This window comes from Acanthochromis polyacanthus, chromosome 1 (assembly GCF_021347895.1).
Source record: "Acanthochromis polyacanthus isolate Apoly-LR-REF ecotype Palm Island chromosome 1, KAUST_Apoly_ChrSc, whole genome shotgun sequence".
Taxonomy (NCBI): domain Eukaryota; kingdom Metazoa; phylum Chordata; class Actinopteri; family Pomacentridae; genus Acanthochromis; species Acanthochromis polyacanthus.
Genome location: NC_067113.1, coordinates 42,104,525 through 42,121,516, shown reverse-complemented (window position 1 = coordinate 42,121,516; position 16,992 = coordinate 42,104,525). Strand labels below are relative to the sequence as shown.

At 40.6% G+C, this 16,992-nt stretch overlaps 1 protein-coding gene across 2 annotated transcripts in view; it reads right to left on the bottom strand.

The window, feature by feature from the left end:
• Nucleotides 1–16,992, bottom strand: part of lin7a (lin-7 homolog A (C. elegans)) — a 52,668-nt gene that overhangs the window by 9,975 nt on the left and 25,701 nt on the right. For both annotated transcript variants that reach the window (XM_022218363.2, XM_022218360.2), the window contains exon 3: nt 9,822–9,893. In XM_022218363.2, the coding sequence (XP_022074055.1) occupies nt 9,822–9,893 (72 nt within the window). The remainder of the gene's footprint in view (nt 1–9,821; nt 9,894–16,992) is intronic.

The following is a 16,992-nucleotide window of genomic DNA, read 5'->3' as shown; positions in this document are numbered from 1 at the left end:
CATCCCTGAAAGTTGTTTTTGGGTGAATTAACCATTTTAATGGCCATTTTAACCCATCACTATTTTGAGGGGACACCATTGCTGCATCCTTGGCTTAGCTCGGCACAATTACACTGTGACGGGTTGAAAGAAATACCAAGAAGCTAAAGCATCATTTTCACCCTATAGTAGAATGCGAATGAAGTGCAGTCAGACCATTCTGTGCTGCAGATTGGTCTGACTCTGGAAGAATAAGTGGACACTACATCAGGTTGAATTCCTGGTCTGTGATGGACTGATGACTTGTCAAAGGTGTACCCTGTCTTTGCCCGAAGTCAGCTGGAATAGACTCCAACACCCCAGTGACCCTATGGAGGATAAAGCAGTGTATCGGAAATGGATGGATAGCTCATTTTAAAGACAATGCTTGCTTCCCTGAATGCAAATGTTTCACCAAAACAGTTCTCCCATCGACATATTGAGGAGACACCATTGCTGCATCCTGGGCTGTTTCCCTCTGTAGTAGAATGATAATGATGCTTTGCCAGAACATTTTGTGTTGTACAATGGTTTGATGACATGAAGTACTGTCATCAGAAGGGTCAGACTTGCACTTGGGACTCATAATGAAGGGCAAAAAGTTAGCGAATGAAGCACAATCCAAGGTGGAGTACAACCAGAGATTGTAAACAAAGCTGTCTTACAGCGCCGCGTGATGACGTATTAGCCAGGTTCGCTTGTAAGCTGGTTTCACACAACCACTTCCGACGAAACAATGAAACGCTGTAGGTGGAGGACGTCATAAACCGAGGAATTCCTGTATTTTCCAAAAGGTTCCAAAACACCACCTCCCAGAGGAAAATTTTACTGCTCAAAGCTTGCTCTTCTACAGCTCAGGAGACAAATTTGAGATTCTCATGTCAGCCTCATTTTAGTTTCTATTTTGTCTCAAGGTTTCTCATACGTTTCTCCTAAAATTCACTCGGAGAAATAGGTGAGACAGGATAATTAGAGGGAGTCATACTTGAGACTTGTGGGAGATACCCTGCTAATCTCAATACAGTGTGTTTAATGGCTCCTTTATTTCTCCTCTGGAAAAGAAAATGAACAATAGTGGAACTTCTACAGAGCAATATGTGAGACTCACTCACACCTCCACAACAGACTTGGAATCAAAGCACAACCTTCTGGGTGTGAGACAGCCACTCTACCCACTGAGCTATGCCACCCTATGCGTATATTAATCTGCACACACACACCTTACAAATGCTGCAACAAATAAGAAGTTGCCAGGATACAGCCTAAACATCTTGAGGCACTTATAATAATATATGGTGACTTCAATCATGTCACCCTCTCCTCCCACTTGACTGGATTTATCATTCTAAACACCACGGATCATCCACTCATAATATCGTGATGGGCCTCTCTCTTGACCGCAGGACGGAAAGATATAGAAGATCTTTGTACCCACAGCGATCAGGCTTTATAATTCTATAGCAAATAGCAGATGAGCTGACAGACAAATGAATTTCCCTTTTGGGATGAATAAAGTAATCTGAATCTTTATTAATTAATTTAAAAAAAATATCATGTGGATTACAATAAAGTCAACATGCTAGATGATTAAAAACAACCAAAACGTTGATCTGAGTCTGAGAATTCAATGAGCGTTTGTGGAGATCTCTTCATTTATTCTGTCTGAGCTTAGTATGAGATGCATGAACTGAAGCTGGGATGAGAATAGATTGAGTTCTTAGAGAGAGCTCTCTGATTTCTCTGCCTGAGATCACAAAGAGACAGAAAAGTTGAGAAACTCTGAGAATTATATGAGAGCTTGTTGAGATCTCTTCTGAAACTTTAAAGGAGACTAAACTGAGATTTAGTGCATCTTATTGCTCAGGAGAAAAAAATGAGACACAGGAGAAATAAGCCTTAGTCTCAGTTTGATGTCACGCAGATCTCAGAGTTGTCTAGGAGAAGTAAATGAAACATTTTTGAGATCTCTTTTTGAATTTTCTTTACCTCTGGGCTTACAGTCAACCTAAATCTGCATTTATACGAAGACAAGAAGCCATAGAAAAAAATGCATTTAAAAAATACCTGTATATGTCTATAAAAGGCCATTGGGCAGCAACAAAACACTCCTTTATTTTTGCCACCTTGGAGATGAGCTTTTTCCAATAAGTGTCCAGCTGCCAGCAAAGGTGGGGAAGGAGGAAGACGCACATATTCAATTACTTCTTGCGTTTATTTAATTAAATGGTGCCTTCATTATCAGATTTGTAGCTTTTTGCAAAATCCGCATGTTGTTTAGGAAAAGCAGCAAAGTCCTGCAGCCTGCACTGGCTTTACTCAAAATGAGCACGAGGGAGGAACGCAATTTAGAAGTATTACAAAGTGAGTGTGAAGCTGAGTGTGAACCTCTGCTGCACCTTCTCATTTCAGCGAGGACAGGCATAACAAAGCGTCAGGATTTAGTCAGGGCTGGGGATTTAGACTGCACATGAGAAGTTCTCTGGCTTTCTAAGCACACGGATTAACACATCCAAGTTCACGCTGAAGGAGCAGCCAGGCAACTTTCACCCTCTGTATCTCTACCAGCTGGTTGAAGTCGCTCACTGGCTGTGGGGTTTTCTTTGAACCGCAAGCCAAGCTCCTTGCTCCTTGTACATTCAGAACAAAGCACCCAGGAGCTTGTTAGGCAGAGCCGGGGAAAGCTAATGGCAGACGAACAGAGAAAGAGACACCCTGTGCCCACTGATCCACAGATGCACTGCCACAGGTGCTTTCGCTGTCAAGTCAGCATCATTTATGATATGTGAGGAAAAGGGGAGGATAAAAAAAAAAGTAGAGGAGGGGGTGAGCGCTGTCTGAAGCTTTTTGCAGATGTGTATCAAAATTCCCAGCAGCACACGAGAAGCTTGGCACTTTGAGGTCTTTGACGCTCCCTCCTGTCGGCATCTCTGCTCCCTCCTCCATATTCATATGCATCTTCAGATCCACATTCATTCCTGCTCGAACTGCTTCGCTCATTTCTCCCTCTCGTCTCCTGCTGCCCGTTTTAATCTGGCCATTGTATTATGACAACTTCCCCCTTCCCCTTTCTCTTCCTCTCCCCGTCCTTTGCCTTTTCTTCCTCTCCCTCTCCCGTCCCACTGTGAAGCTAAAAGGCAGCTCCTCAGCATGCATACCGTCGCCTCCCAGGCCTCACAGCACATCGACCTTCACAACTTTATCTGGGTTTCTGCGAACAAAAAAACAATCTGGCAGATGGCCGGCGCCTCTCAAACACAGGAGGCATTCTAAATGAAAAGCTTGCTAGAGGATACTCGGCAGACGCACCACACTGTATGACTTAATGCATCCAAAGTCACTCCATCATCGACTCCTGATGTGTTTTTCTCTGCTCCTGCCTCCATTAGGATCAGCGATAAAAGCCTCGGGCCACGAATTAGAGGCTGAATTGATTAAATTAATGAAGTAATCAAAGAGAATCCAGTTGTTTGAGTGAAACCCAAAATCGTGACCGTTGGGAGATTTGCCATCTGACTGACAAAAACACTTGACAGGTGGATGAACACGAAGGTTGTGATGCATTTCACACATTTCATCACTGTTGCTCTGCCTTATAGACTTCCTGTGCTTCTCTTTTTTCCTATACGTTGATGCTGATCGAGTGCAACTGGCACCGAGGCCTTCGTGAATAGTGAGTCTTTAGAGGCGGTTAAGCACTTTTAAAAATATTCACTGTTCCCAGTTGAGAGAATCCCCAAAGCTAAGCCAGCTCACACCATTAGCTGCGTGTTTAATTGCCTGGTGAATATGCAATTTTAATACAGATTTAGGAGCAGTGACTTTTCAAAGATTGGGGCAAAGAAAGAAGAGTACTTTCAAAGCTTAAATCATGTCTTCGTGGGTACTTCTGAGAAAATAAAGCCACTTTATTTCCCTCCAGCTTAACTGTCACAGTTTCTTTGTAGAGTGAATTTACTTTATCCTAGTCATTAAAACAAATATTGTTTTTCAGATGAGACAATCGTGCCGACTTGGGAAATGACAGGATATTCCAAATGCAGGAGAAGATAATCAATAAGCTTATCTTTGCTGACAGCAAAGCCTTCTTCTGAAAGAATAACACCTATCCAGCGTCTTTTAGAAAATGTGTCATATTTTGTGCCTCTGATTTAAAGTCAGTTTGGGAAATGCATTTATACACTCTTGCCAAGAGTTAGATGAAAGGACTATTGAGTCAGATGACTAAAAATAGGATTTGCTTAGTTAGCCTGAATAGGAGAAGCAGAGGAAAAATGTTTGCAAGACTCTTTCTCAAGTTCAAAAATTCAACCATCATCACATTATATGTTATTTGAGGATCATTTTCTCTGTTATTATACACCACCGTTCAAAAGTTTGGGGTCACCCAGACAATTTCATGTTTTCCATGAAAACTCATGCTTTTATTCATGTGCTAACATAACAGCACAAGGGTTTTCTAATCATCAGTGAGCCTTTCAACAGCATTAGCTAACACAATGTAGCATTAGAACACAGGAGTGATGGTTGCTGGAAATGTTCCTCTGTACCCCTATGGAGATATTCCATTAAAAATCAGCCGTTTCCAGCTAGAATAGTCATTTACTTAACAATCTGAATCTGAATAACTTCAGAAAAAAATTATTTTCTTTCAAAAATAAGGACATTTCTAAGAGACCCCAAACTTTTGAACCAGCAAAAGAGTCCATATTTACCCCGTATTAGCTTCCCTTCATTGACTCCCTGTACAATAAAGAATACAATTTCAAACCCTTCTCCTCACATATGAAACCCATCGTATCTTTAAGATGTCAGAGTACCAAATAATCCCAACAGAGCACTTTGCTTTAGGAGTTTTGTGATCATCTTCATCTGTCAGACCCCTCTGCAGATAAATGAACTTCCAGTGTGGGTTTTGAGGACAGGCATCCTCTCTAGTTTAAGATTTAGCTTAAAACTTTGACTAAAGCCTATAGTTAGAGCTGCTCAGGTGATCCTGAACTGTCCCTTAGTTATGCTGCAGTAGGTCCAGACTGTTGAGACACTTCCCATTATGCAATGAACACCTCTCCTCTTAATCCATTCATATGCCTCCACTGCATGTCACCTCTCTCTGTACTTTGTATTTTTTCCTCTCGGACGGTATCTCTGGTTCTGCTTCTGCAGTAACTAACCTCACCAACCTCCCTAGTGTTTGCTGTTGTCTCCTGCATTGTTTATTTCTCTCTGCTATCCACTTCTCTCTCTCTTTTACCCTCACCCTAGTCGAGGCAGACGGCTGCCCTCCCTGAACAAGGTTCTGCCAGAGGTTTCTTCCTGTTAAGGTGGTTTTTCTGTTCAACTGTTGCTGAAATGCTGCCTTGAAGAGAATTGTTCAGATTTGTGGAGGTTTTCTGTCTAGCATAACCTTTGCTACATGAAGTTATCTGAGCTTACTAAAACGTGAATAGAATTTCTGTAAGTGCAGTTTTCAATGCAAGGCATAGTTATGAACTTTGAACAGAGACGGAGCTGTTTCCCACTGCACTCACTAGCTATTTAAGCTAGATGAACTACCCCCTGGGTTTATCCCACAAATTCGTTCTTACATTCAGTTTCAGTACAGACTAAACAGTGCAAACAGAGTGTCAGAGGGGCAGGAAGGTGTGTTTTTAAACTACATACAGGACAAGGCTACATGTTTCCCTCTGCTAATGCTCATTATGCTAATTTAAGCTAATTAACTCCCAGCTCTGGCTCCGTATTTAATGGTATGAGAGTGATATTGATTTTTTTCATTTAATTCCCAGCAAGAGAGCGAAAAGGCGTTATTCTCAAAACCATTACTCCAGTCAGGTGTTAAAATTGCATTTTTCCAAGCTGTGCAGGGCTGCACTCGAGGTGTTAAGAGTTAGCGGAGCCCAGCGAAAGAGAAAAGACTCTGGTCAGCGGCTCTCACCGTTTCAAGTCTCATACAATCGCTCTGTGTTCATACACAAAGATACGCTCCCCTTTGTTTCTGTTATCCTTTTCTGTTCACATCGTCAACCCACTCTGTGATGTGCAGGAGATGAGTGGACTCGGCCGGACACGGAGCCAATGAAGGACACACGAACGCTCTCATCTTTTCTCCTCCTCGCTTCTCATCCTCCTCATCCTCCTCTTCACGAGGAATCAGACAAACCCTCTCTCTTTGTTTTCTTTCATAAAAGCCTGCGGGCGAGGTGCTGATGAAAAGTCCTGCTTAGATCCAGCAGGTCAAGCTCATCTCTCTCTCATTCGACTCACGCGTCACCTTGAAATGTTTTCATCATGTCCTTCACCTGTCACGTGGATGTGACGTTTTCCAAACAACAAAAGGCTCTTCCCGAAATGAATTTATGAGCTGATATGATCCGTCATCAAACACATCTGTTAGAAGCAGTAAACTGCATTTAAACATCAAAGCGTACCATAATTGATATTCATCTTGATTTGAATATGAGTCTAAACAAATATGTGCGATATTGTTCCAGAAGATGATTTTTCATCCAGTTTATTAATAAAACAACATTTCTGTCTTATAGGGCTGCAGAATAAAAACTAAATAGAATATAGTGGGCTGCTAATGGGATGGTTCTGGCTGAACGTTATGTGGAATTGCAGAGAGATTTACAGCTCCGATCAAAGACATTAAATAACTGATGATTGTTGAAACAAGAATGATGCGCTGCAAAGGCTGCTGCAGCGTTGGACGCATTTAACATTGAGCTCATTCAGTGGTGTACGGCCAGTCTGTCTTCTGGGGAAATGCATTTCGATTAATGCATTAATTCCAACTTTACTCGACCTTATGGGTCTTGTTTTTTTGTCATAACACACTGAACTACCAAAAAAATAATAATTATGTTGGTCTAAAACATTCCTTAAGTGCATGTAGCTTTAATAAAATAATCAATTGAAGTTGGAGTTTATGACCTTAACTGTAAAAAGGAAGAAATAAAAAAGTCAAGTCAGAGTTTTTCTAATCAGTGCCAACATCTCTTGATGCTGAGCTCTGACCTGATGTCTAAGAAAATACGCTGATGTTTTTATTTTCACTTACAAGCAACATCAACTCTGTATTCAATTTGGAGCGAAAAATAATGAAAGTGCCAGCAAAGTACAGTGTTAAAGCTGATTAAATGCTAAAATGTAACAGATAAAACCGCTAAAATATACAACCAACAGCATTTTTTCAGCATTGCATGTCTAACTCTGCTGGAAGATATCTATTACTGAACACTATTACACTTTTGCAAATTGTTTGCTTTCTATCTGATATATCAGCTGGCCAATAATATCGGCCGATATTGGCCTGTCACAGATATATGCTGACTGATATGAAAGCTGTTTTTTACGGTGGCCGACAGGTGCAAACGCGCTGCAAACACAGAAATGATCCAAAAGCAAAGACTTACAAAATCACAAAACAGATGCAAACGAAAAATGCTGCAAATACATAAAAACATACACAAACCCCCACAACAACTGCAAGACAAAAACGCTTCTTCTTCTTGTTCTTCTTGTTCTTCTTTGTGTCTGGTGCACTTCCGTTGTGGATTGAATTTGCAGCGTTTTTCTCTTGCGGTTGTTCTGGGGGTTTGTGTGTGTTTTTACATATTTGCAGCATTTTTCGTTTGCATCTGTTTTGTGATTTTGTAAGTCTTTGCTTCTGCATCGTTTCTGTGATTGCAGCATGTCTCTCTTGCAGCATTTTTTTCTTGCATGTTTTTTATGTGTTTGAGTTTTTGGTTTTGGATCATTTCTGTGTTTGCAGTGCATTTGCACCTGTCAGCCACTGTAGTTTTTGGTACAGATCATAACACAGAAAAAGATGCTTGAGGCAATTCAGAAAATGCATCATTATGTAGATTGTTCAGCAGAGCAGCTCCGACCCTTTACAACACTGTCTGCACTGTCTGCAGCACATGTAGCAGAGAGTGGTGTGGAGTCAAATGGTGTCTTTATGGCAGACTAGCTTGTTTGTGAAATACGTTACTGGAAAGTTAAGGACTGCATCATTTTCACTTCTCAGTGTTACTCAAACACATATGCATGTATGTATGTATGTACACTACCAGTCAAAAGCTTGGACACACCTTCTCATTTAATGTTTGTCCTTTATTTTCACGACTATTTACATTGTAGATTCCCACGAAAGGCATCGGAACTATCAAACAGGAAATTAAGACCAAGAGAAAAGACAAGTAAAGTCACTCTGATGACACAAGTTTTTATGTGAAATGTGCATATTTACCCACAGTTGTCATGGAAAGGGGAAAACTGTTGGTTTTTTAAATGTGAAACATGTTTTATTGGATTCCTTGACCCCCAAAAATGTACCCTTTGACACCAAATTTGTCATTATACCTATAATAGAAGCAAAGATATGGCTCTAGAGTACTTTCAGCGCATTGGTGGCCATTTTTTTTAAAAAAAAGAAAGTGTCTATTTCTGATACAAAGTGTGATCCCACTTGTGTCTTAGGACAAATTTATTTGTATTTCTATAACCCAAAGATACTTCCATACCAAAGGGAACCGTTGCATCATGACTTGAAGTCAAAGGCCTATTTTTTGGGCTTAACCTCCCTACTAAGAAACACAAGGAATGGACATTAGACCAGCAGAAATCTGTGCTTTGGTCTGATGAATCTAAATTTGAGATCTTTGATTCCACCCGGCATGTCTTTGTGCAACACAGAAAAGGTGAACGGCTGGTCTCTACATGCATGGTTCCCACTGTGAAGCATGGAGGAGGAGGTGTGATGCTGTGGAAGTGCTTTGATGGTGACACTGTTGGAGATATATTCAAAATTGAAGACACTGTATTTATAACAAATACTGGCTGATACATTATGTCAGTATTGAAGTTGAAACTGGTTCTGACAAAATCCAGTCCTGGTTGGTCTCCTCCATGACGGATAATGTTTACGTGTGTTGTGTTGTTTTCTATGGGATCTAATGTAATAAGAGAGAAGCAGCAGCAAGTGAGGACTGAGATCTCTGCAGTCAGATAACGGGCCGTCTTTGTTAGCTTGCATTTAGAAAAGCATCAGATATAATTTACATAAAACTGAAGGTTATTTGGAGTTATTTGCGAGTGCGTCTCACATTATCAGTTAAGCAGAAACATCTGTGTGAACACAAACAGCTACAGCTAAAAGTCAAGTGCTATTCAGGCACTTATAATCTGAGCAGCCAAAACAAAACAGAGTGAAGGTGGTATACCGGCAAAAATACAGAGGAGAAAGTCCTTCAGCTGTTGGCAGTGAATCAAACTTTTAATGTGCAGCACCTTTGAAGTAGTTTAATGCAGTTTAAAGTGGTTGCTGACAGGTCAACGATAAAACAGAACCGAATGAAACACTACTAGATTGAAAAACTAGCTAAAACAGATCCGAAAAATGTGATAAAAAGCAACACAAATTTTTATTAAAACAGAAAATACATAGGAAAAAACCTTAAACAGAATCAAAAATAACAACATACAACCAATGAAATAAATGAATAAAAGAAAGTGAGCAATCTAAACCATAGTTTTCCCAATTTTTTGGGGATTTATTCCTCTGTAACTTGTGTTACTACTTATTTTACACACAAACACACACTCATAATGAGAACCATAGCATTAGCAAAGAGGATGCTTTGCTAATTTCATTCTTCTTTGCCCAGAAGAAATGATGAGAATGATATCATGGGATAATGTGATTAACGCCACTCATTTGTTACGCTGCCCATTAATGATATATGATGTTTTTGTTGCGAATAACAGATGTGAATCTAAGTCTCCAGTGCAGTTCTTACCTTGGCTGTGGCCCTCGCTTGATACTCTGGACAGCCATTCACTGTAATTGTTTCATGCATGTACTGATACACCTGAAAAGAGACGGAGAGAGACAGGTGTTGTAATTACACATGAAATCAGCACTCTGCATCTGAGCTCAAACGCTTCATTTCCATAGTCAAATAACGGTGTTCTTTCCTTCACAGCTGGCTGCGCACACTCCTACTGCATTATGCAAGGCTGACTGATGGGAAACACACGGCACACGGAAATCCTATCACTACATGTACCATCTAAAAGTGCAAATATGAAAATAACAAGGTTTTGTCTAATTCAATAACACCTTGCGGCATAAAATCCCATTAAAAGGACTTTCTCTGAACACATTGGGATTATCAGAGGCAGATCAAATAAGCGAGAATTGTTGCGTCTAGACACTTAGAGAGGACTATTTCAACTAATGCATTAAAGATATTTTAGGGTGCAAAGCTCCTGTTAAGCTCCTTTCTCTCTGCCGGCAAATAAAATTCCTCTCTGTGACATGTTTTTGATCCAGCATCCATCTTGTTGGAGACTGGGATACATTTCCTTTTTTAACACTTCTGTTTGGATGCAAAAATTTACACCGCAATATCAACTTAATCTCACTGTTCTACGTTTGTGCAGCACAATGACAAATAAGAAAAATAAATCTTAAAGAGCCCATATTGTCATTAGTTGAAGAGTTATAATTTTAATTTTGGGGTCTACCAGAATATAATTCAATGCTTTTATGTTCAAAAAATACATTCTCTGTCTCTTTCACGCCTCCCACCTGACAATCTAGCTCTGCTCTGATTGGTCAGCTGTCCTGACAAAGTGAGGAAATGTTAGTTAGGTGGCGCAAACCCCAGATTTCTCAGTATAAGGGTGTAGGTCTAGCAGAAGTTGCTATAGTTAAGAAAAAATGGTGAACTGCAAGAAAAGTGCTCAGTCTTTGTTTGAGTTTGTGTCAGACAAGCTGCTAGGCGCACATTATGCAAATGAGGTACATGGTGATGTCACTGCGTAACAGAAGAAAAGCCTGGACTTCAAACGAGACATTACAAGCAGATAAGAAGCTATAAATTATGGGTATTTGTAGGTTTTCCATACATTTTACATGCACAAAAACAGACAAAAAAGCACAATATGGGCTCTTTAACGAGCCATAACCTGGTCCTGAGGTAAGCCACAGCACAAAAAGTCTCCACAGAACAGGTCGTAATACATTACCGCCAGGACTAAATTAGTGCGAGACATGTCTTGCTGTACGTCGAGTCGGATGAATAAAAAGGTTTTCTACCTATTCGCTGAAGCAGACAGAATCAGCGCAGACAGCTGACCTTTCCAGTTAACATGTGGCTTTAAAGGACACCTTACAACTGAACTTGTTCAAAGAATAAAAGAGAGAAGGAGGCCGTGCTGAATGACGATGTGTGGTTAATGCACTGTAACACCAAACTACCTCTTTTCTGAAAGACTACTTTTAATGGAGCCATCCAAATGTACCTCCGCCAAGCTAGTGCACTGCAGCTTTGAGACTTTAAACACAGTCAGATGTGGCATATATTAGGCATATTTCACTAATGTATTCTGGGGAAGGTACTCAGATATCTGCTGCTCCCAAATAATGAACAGTATAATAGGAGGAGGGGGTTTGAGATGATTGAGGTGTATGGGGCGACGACAAGAAGTCAGAGGAAATGCTTTTTTTTTGCTGAGCTGCTGGATGAAAAATCATAAATCACAGCAAAAAAATCTGATGATTTTTGGCAAATCTCCAAGCGCATCTACTTGTTTTAATTGCGTAGCACTTGCAGTTAACTGAGCAAATGAGCAAACTCTAATGAGACAAAAGTTTCAGTGCCAAAACAAACACAACCATTATCTACGACGTCTTAGATAATGCGGCTCCGAAATGCATTTTTATCATGTGTTTCCGCTCACCAGATGACGTGTTTCATCAAAGCAAAGCAGCTTGTCGGAAGCTTCGACGTGCCACAGAACAACATTACAAAGGCCTCACTTCTCCGAATCATCAAAAAGGGTGTGTACACTTACAGGATACAAACCTTGAGATATTTGTATGTGGGGATCTCAGAGCGGGGGAGAAAAATATCCCTGAGCTTCTGTCGGCTCGTTTGCTCATGAATCTCAAAGACCAAATGAGCGGCTTTGGAGAGTGCGGCGCTACATCTCTGACACGTTTTTGTAGATTTATGGCGCTGATGCATTTTGAGAGGGGGAGGCTGGAGTCCACACAACTCCCAAATGATACCTTTTTCCCGAGTACTTCGTCCACCTCTGCACTTTTTGAGGCTGAGCACAGCTTTGTAAATGCCACAAAAGGTTTTCCTTGCCTCTGTCTCTCTGTAGAGCTGCCTCCTTTTCCCCTCTTTTTTTTTTCCCCCAATAAACTCGACTGCAACTGCTAATTACATCTATTTATTCACTCTGCAACCGTCTCTCCTTCTTAGCGCTTCGCAGACATGGAATGTGTAAACGCGGTGTCTTCATCTGCCTGTTAAAATAATGCCTTTTGCGCCTTCAAACATTGGTCTCCGTTATGTAAATGTTTAGTAATAGCTCTGCTCAAACATTACAAGTGTTACAGATAGAACTGCAATGCTTATGCAATATTTGGCACTTACTTGAGAAAAAGTGGCACAGCAGTGAGTTGAAATATAATGATACCAAAAAGAAATCTCTCAGGTCTCTCAGGATCCATCACTGAGGAAATTTTAAACTTATTTTGCAGCTGAATGTCTAACTAATTACAACTGTGGAGAACAAAAGCTTAAAAAGTTTTAAAAAAGGCCAACATGGGTCCGGCTGACTTTTACTGGTGCATGTTCAGTGGTGCAGACGTCAGCACAGACCTTCACCATAGCATCACTTTATTCTACTGTGATCACTGAGAAATGTCCTCATTTTTTGAAAGAAAAGCAGTTTTTTCAATCAAGATAACAATAAATGAATCAGAAATCCAGTCTAGACATTGCTAATGTGGTAAATGATTATTCTAGCTGGAAATTTTTAATGGAATGTCTCCATAGGGGTACAGAGGAACATTTCCAGCAACCATCACTCCTGTGTTCTAATGCTACATTGTGTTAGCTAATGGTGTTGAAAGGCTCATTGATGATTAGAAAACCCTTGGGCAATTACGTTAGCACATGAATCAGTCTTAAATCCAAAATTATGCCAAATTTTCGTCTTTTATTTTTTAAAAAATGGGTTTGCTTTGGCTGGATATGCCATTAAAAAAGTGAGAGAAGTTGGCAAAACATACATCTCAGTGATAGATTTCAAAATTTTCCCCATTTTTAAGCATTTTTTTCTCTCAAATTGGGACATGCAAAATAGTTCATGTGAATTAAAATTGTCACAAATATTTGAAGAAATGCAGATTTTATACCATTCTAGTTGATCCTGATGAGTTCCACCATGTTCCAAAGCATTCTAGGAAAGCATAAACTGACAGGAAAGCAGTTTCTTTTCAATGAAGGTACATTAAATTGTTAGCGCTGTGTTAGCTAATGGTTTTGAAAGGCTAAATGTAGAATCCAAGACAGAAAAGCAACACCAAGTTTCATTTGGGGTCATGTTTTTGGCCAAAGTAAGTTCAATATTCACTTTCTTTATAGTTCTGAGGGGAATATCAAGGTATTATTTCGCTAAATGGTCCATTGTGTTCACCAGGTAGTGCTGAGAGAGATTTCTGAGATTTATGCCGTGGGTTCATCCAAACTTTTCGATAAACACAACTGCCTGCTGCTGCTGAAAGCATCCATTAGCTACATCCCCTGTGGAGAGTTGTGGAAAGAGAAAGCGCAGAGAGGAAGGTTCCAGGTTTGCAACAGTGCAAACCACCGCACCACCTAGTTTATTAAACATATTTAATTTTCTTTGTGCATCGGAAATGAGATTCAAATTAGAATTTTATCGCAGAGCTCTAGAGACGGTGAAACAAGTCACATACTCGGTATCTCTGTGCGCATTTATCCTGAATGCGAGCCATAAAATGGAACAAATAGCTGTGTGCTTTTGAATGTCAGCCTCCTCTCTTGTGGTGGCTGCACTTTGCTCTAAAAAAGGCCAGCTGTCCTGAAGGCATCGTTTCAATTCCCCTTTTCTTTCGCCTAATGTCTTCACTGTCCCTTCTCTAAAACACCAACACAGTCCGTCCAGCTGCGTGTTTCCATCCTGTTTAGCTTACAGCAGAGATTCCTGGATGTAACAGTGAAACAACACGCTCTTTCTATTAGGACGCCAGCGCCGGTGTCACCTCCAAGGAGGACGCCACAAAGCCTGAGAATAGCGAGTGAGAGATGCCTACGGGGCAGGCTGACGTGATGCTGCTTGTAACCATGGCTTCCTGTTTTCTCTGCTGAGAGACGGAGAGCTGGGAGGGGGATGGGGAAAAGAGAGAGAGAGAGAGAGCGAGGTCGCAGCCTGGCTGATGGGGTTGGAAAGGGATGAAGACCGCTGCACGACTTAACAAAACCGAGCTACCCGTGACACCCGTGTCTGCCTCGGCACACCTTTCATCCTGTAGGTTAATGTGATGTGGGAGGTAGAGACGCCGTTATAGAATCAACACAAATCCTCCGCCCTCGTTTTTACACCGAAAAAGACAGTCAATTACACTGATTGAAAACCTCTGCCGGGGTAGAAAATCAACCGCAAATTTCGAAGCTCATGAAAGATGCGATCGCGCCGGCCTGCGTCGCCGCGCTTCCTGTGTTCGTCAAGTGGGACTCCTCTAACCCAATATACTGCGAATTCCACCCCCTCCATCATTTCCAGCTGGTTAGCTCTTCCAGTCATCTCGTCTTGTGTCCTTCCTTTCCCATTTGCAAGGCTGATTGACCCTGACAACTCATTCAGGGTGATGCAGTGAGACTAACACGGAAACACAAGATTCTACCCCCCCACCACCACCACCGCCATCGCCATTGATGAACGTAGCGAGAAAAGACAACCGGACTCTTTGTCATTTAGCCCTTCGCTGCTGAATTGGCTCTTTTCCCTGCCGTCCATTCTTCATTTTGACAGCTGGCTTGTCATCATTAACTAGGCTGCATCATGTTTTGTACATTCTATTGATGGAGACGTACAGTGGAGTTTGCAGGCTATAGACAAGATTAGTACGTCCGGCCCGTCAGCGTCCAAACCCACGTGGAATCATATCACTGGTTTGGACTCACAGTTTGACCTACATTTTATGGATCTGGCAACTTGAAAGCAGTTAACACTGATAGATGGCATACAGAAAAGAGAAGCAAGTGCAGTCATGTTGAATTAGAATGTGATTGCATAGAAATGAATAGCAATGATTAAGAAAAAGCTGTAAAGCGCAGGAAGTTCTTGATAAAGGACCTTAACACCCAGCATGTAGTCGTAATTTTAAAACTGACATATTTTTCCACTTCCTGGCATTTCCTGGATTCAAATTACTGTAATTATACTTTGAAAAGTAACTTTCAGTGACTTCACAATTGCATGAAATTGATCTTCCATTACAATGGAGATTTGTTGTCCAGGTTACTTTATCATTTTATGGTGACTGAAAGTGTTTTTTTTCCTGCGGTGGTGGGATATTACTCAGATTTTTTTTAAAAAATCGAAGCAAAAAGATGAGGAATACACCAAAAACTAAAAGTAGGGAAAGGACGGTGTGGATTTAACAGCTTTCCTTGAACTGTTTCAAATGTTGCTGTTTGTCACCGCCAGCTCCTTTTCAAGATTATCCTCTGTTAATTTCACCATCTGAACCCAAACAGGTTTGAAAAGTCTGTCATGTTTTTAAAACCACCAAAATGACGGGATAAGGTCAAGGCTAAAGCTATGGATAGGGTTGGGTTTTAGGATTGTGGTAAGGATTGCCATATGTCAGAAGCAGAAACTGTAAAAATAGAAAGAATCACTGAGTTTTCAACTTTCTGATGGCGCTTCAATTTATTTGTGTGGAGTTCTGTTGAGACAAAAGTCCAAATCTGAGCGAAAAACATCAATTATTCAACATGTCTCATTCAAAAATTCACTAAAAATAAAGTGTTTGCATCAATTAGGATCAAAATTTGATGGACTATTTGGCTGATCTAAGTTGAACTGCAGGCTGTGTTTGCACAAAATGAAGAAGAGACAAGTGAATGGTTTGGAAGCAGAGCGGTCTGACCCAATTTCTGTAGGTTTTGGGAAAAATGGGTTCAAAGTTTTGCGTTTTCAAGACTGGTCCAAGACTGGAAACACCATTGTAATGCTATATTTAGGTTGTGGGTTAGACCAGTTTCCCACTAAAATCTAGACCATAAAATATTATAGAAACTATGTAAAAGTCTGTTTGAATTTTTTGTGGGTTAGACCACTCTGCTTCGAACCCCTTCAAACATGGAAACAATTTAAATATGTAAGGAGTAGAGTCACAAATGTTTTTTTACAGAATTGGTAACACCTGTGGACTATTGGAGAACGGCCGTACATGTTGATTTGTTTTTAGTTTTTCATTTTTGCCAAACAAATAAAGAAATGTAACTTTTTTATGATTTATGGCATTACAACTGTGTCATAAATCACAGACAAGACATGTTCAAAGTGCTTTCTATTTCCAGTCATGGTTGTACTGTTAAAATGGGGGTGCAGGACTTTATGTTGCAGTGAAAGATGAGCCTACAGTTAGTGAAAATGTGACACAAGGAAAAACAACCAAAAACTGCTTTGGTTTCAGATAATCAATCACTCCCTGAGAAAACGACATCCCAAAATACAGACAACCCTTGCCCTCTCTGCTGCCATTTTTCACTTCTTTGCATCGTTTCTGTATAATACAGACAGAAATGCCCAAAAATACATGGAAAATATAAGTATAAATTTATATAAATTGGGGTAAACAGATTGATTTTGGTTCCAATAAGAGACTGCAATAGAATCATGCTGTGTGCGAGAGGGACACATGATCTGATAGAAACGTGAACCCTGTGGTTGTAAATGCTTTATCTTGTCACATACAAACACATTCAGAAAGACTTTGGCATATCAGCCCATTAAATCCAGCCTAACTGCCGCTTTCCCACTGAGATTTCCCTCCACTCAAAGATTGTGTCTCCTAATTGTTTCCGACACAAACGGAGCATCGGAGGACACAGCTGTTGAGAACTGTGCTCCTCC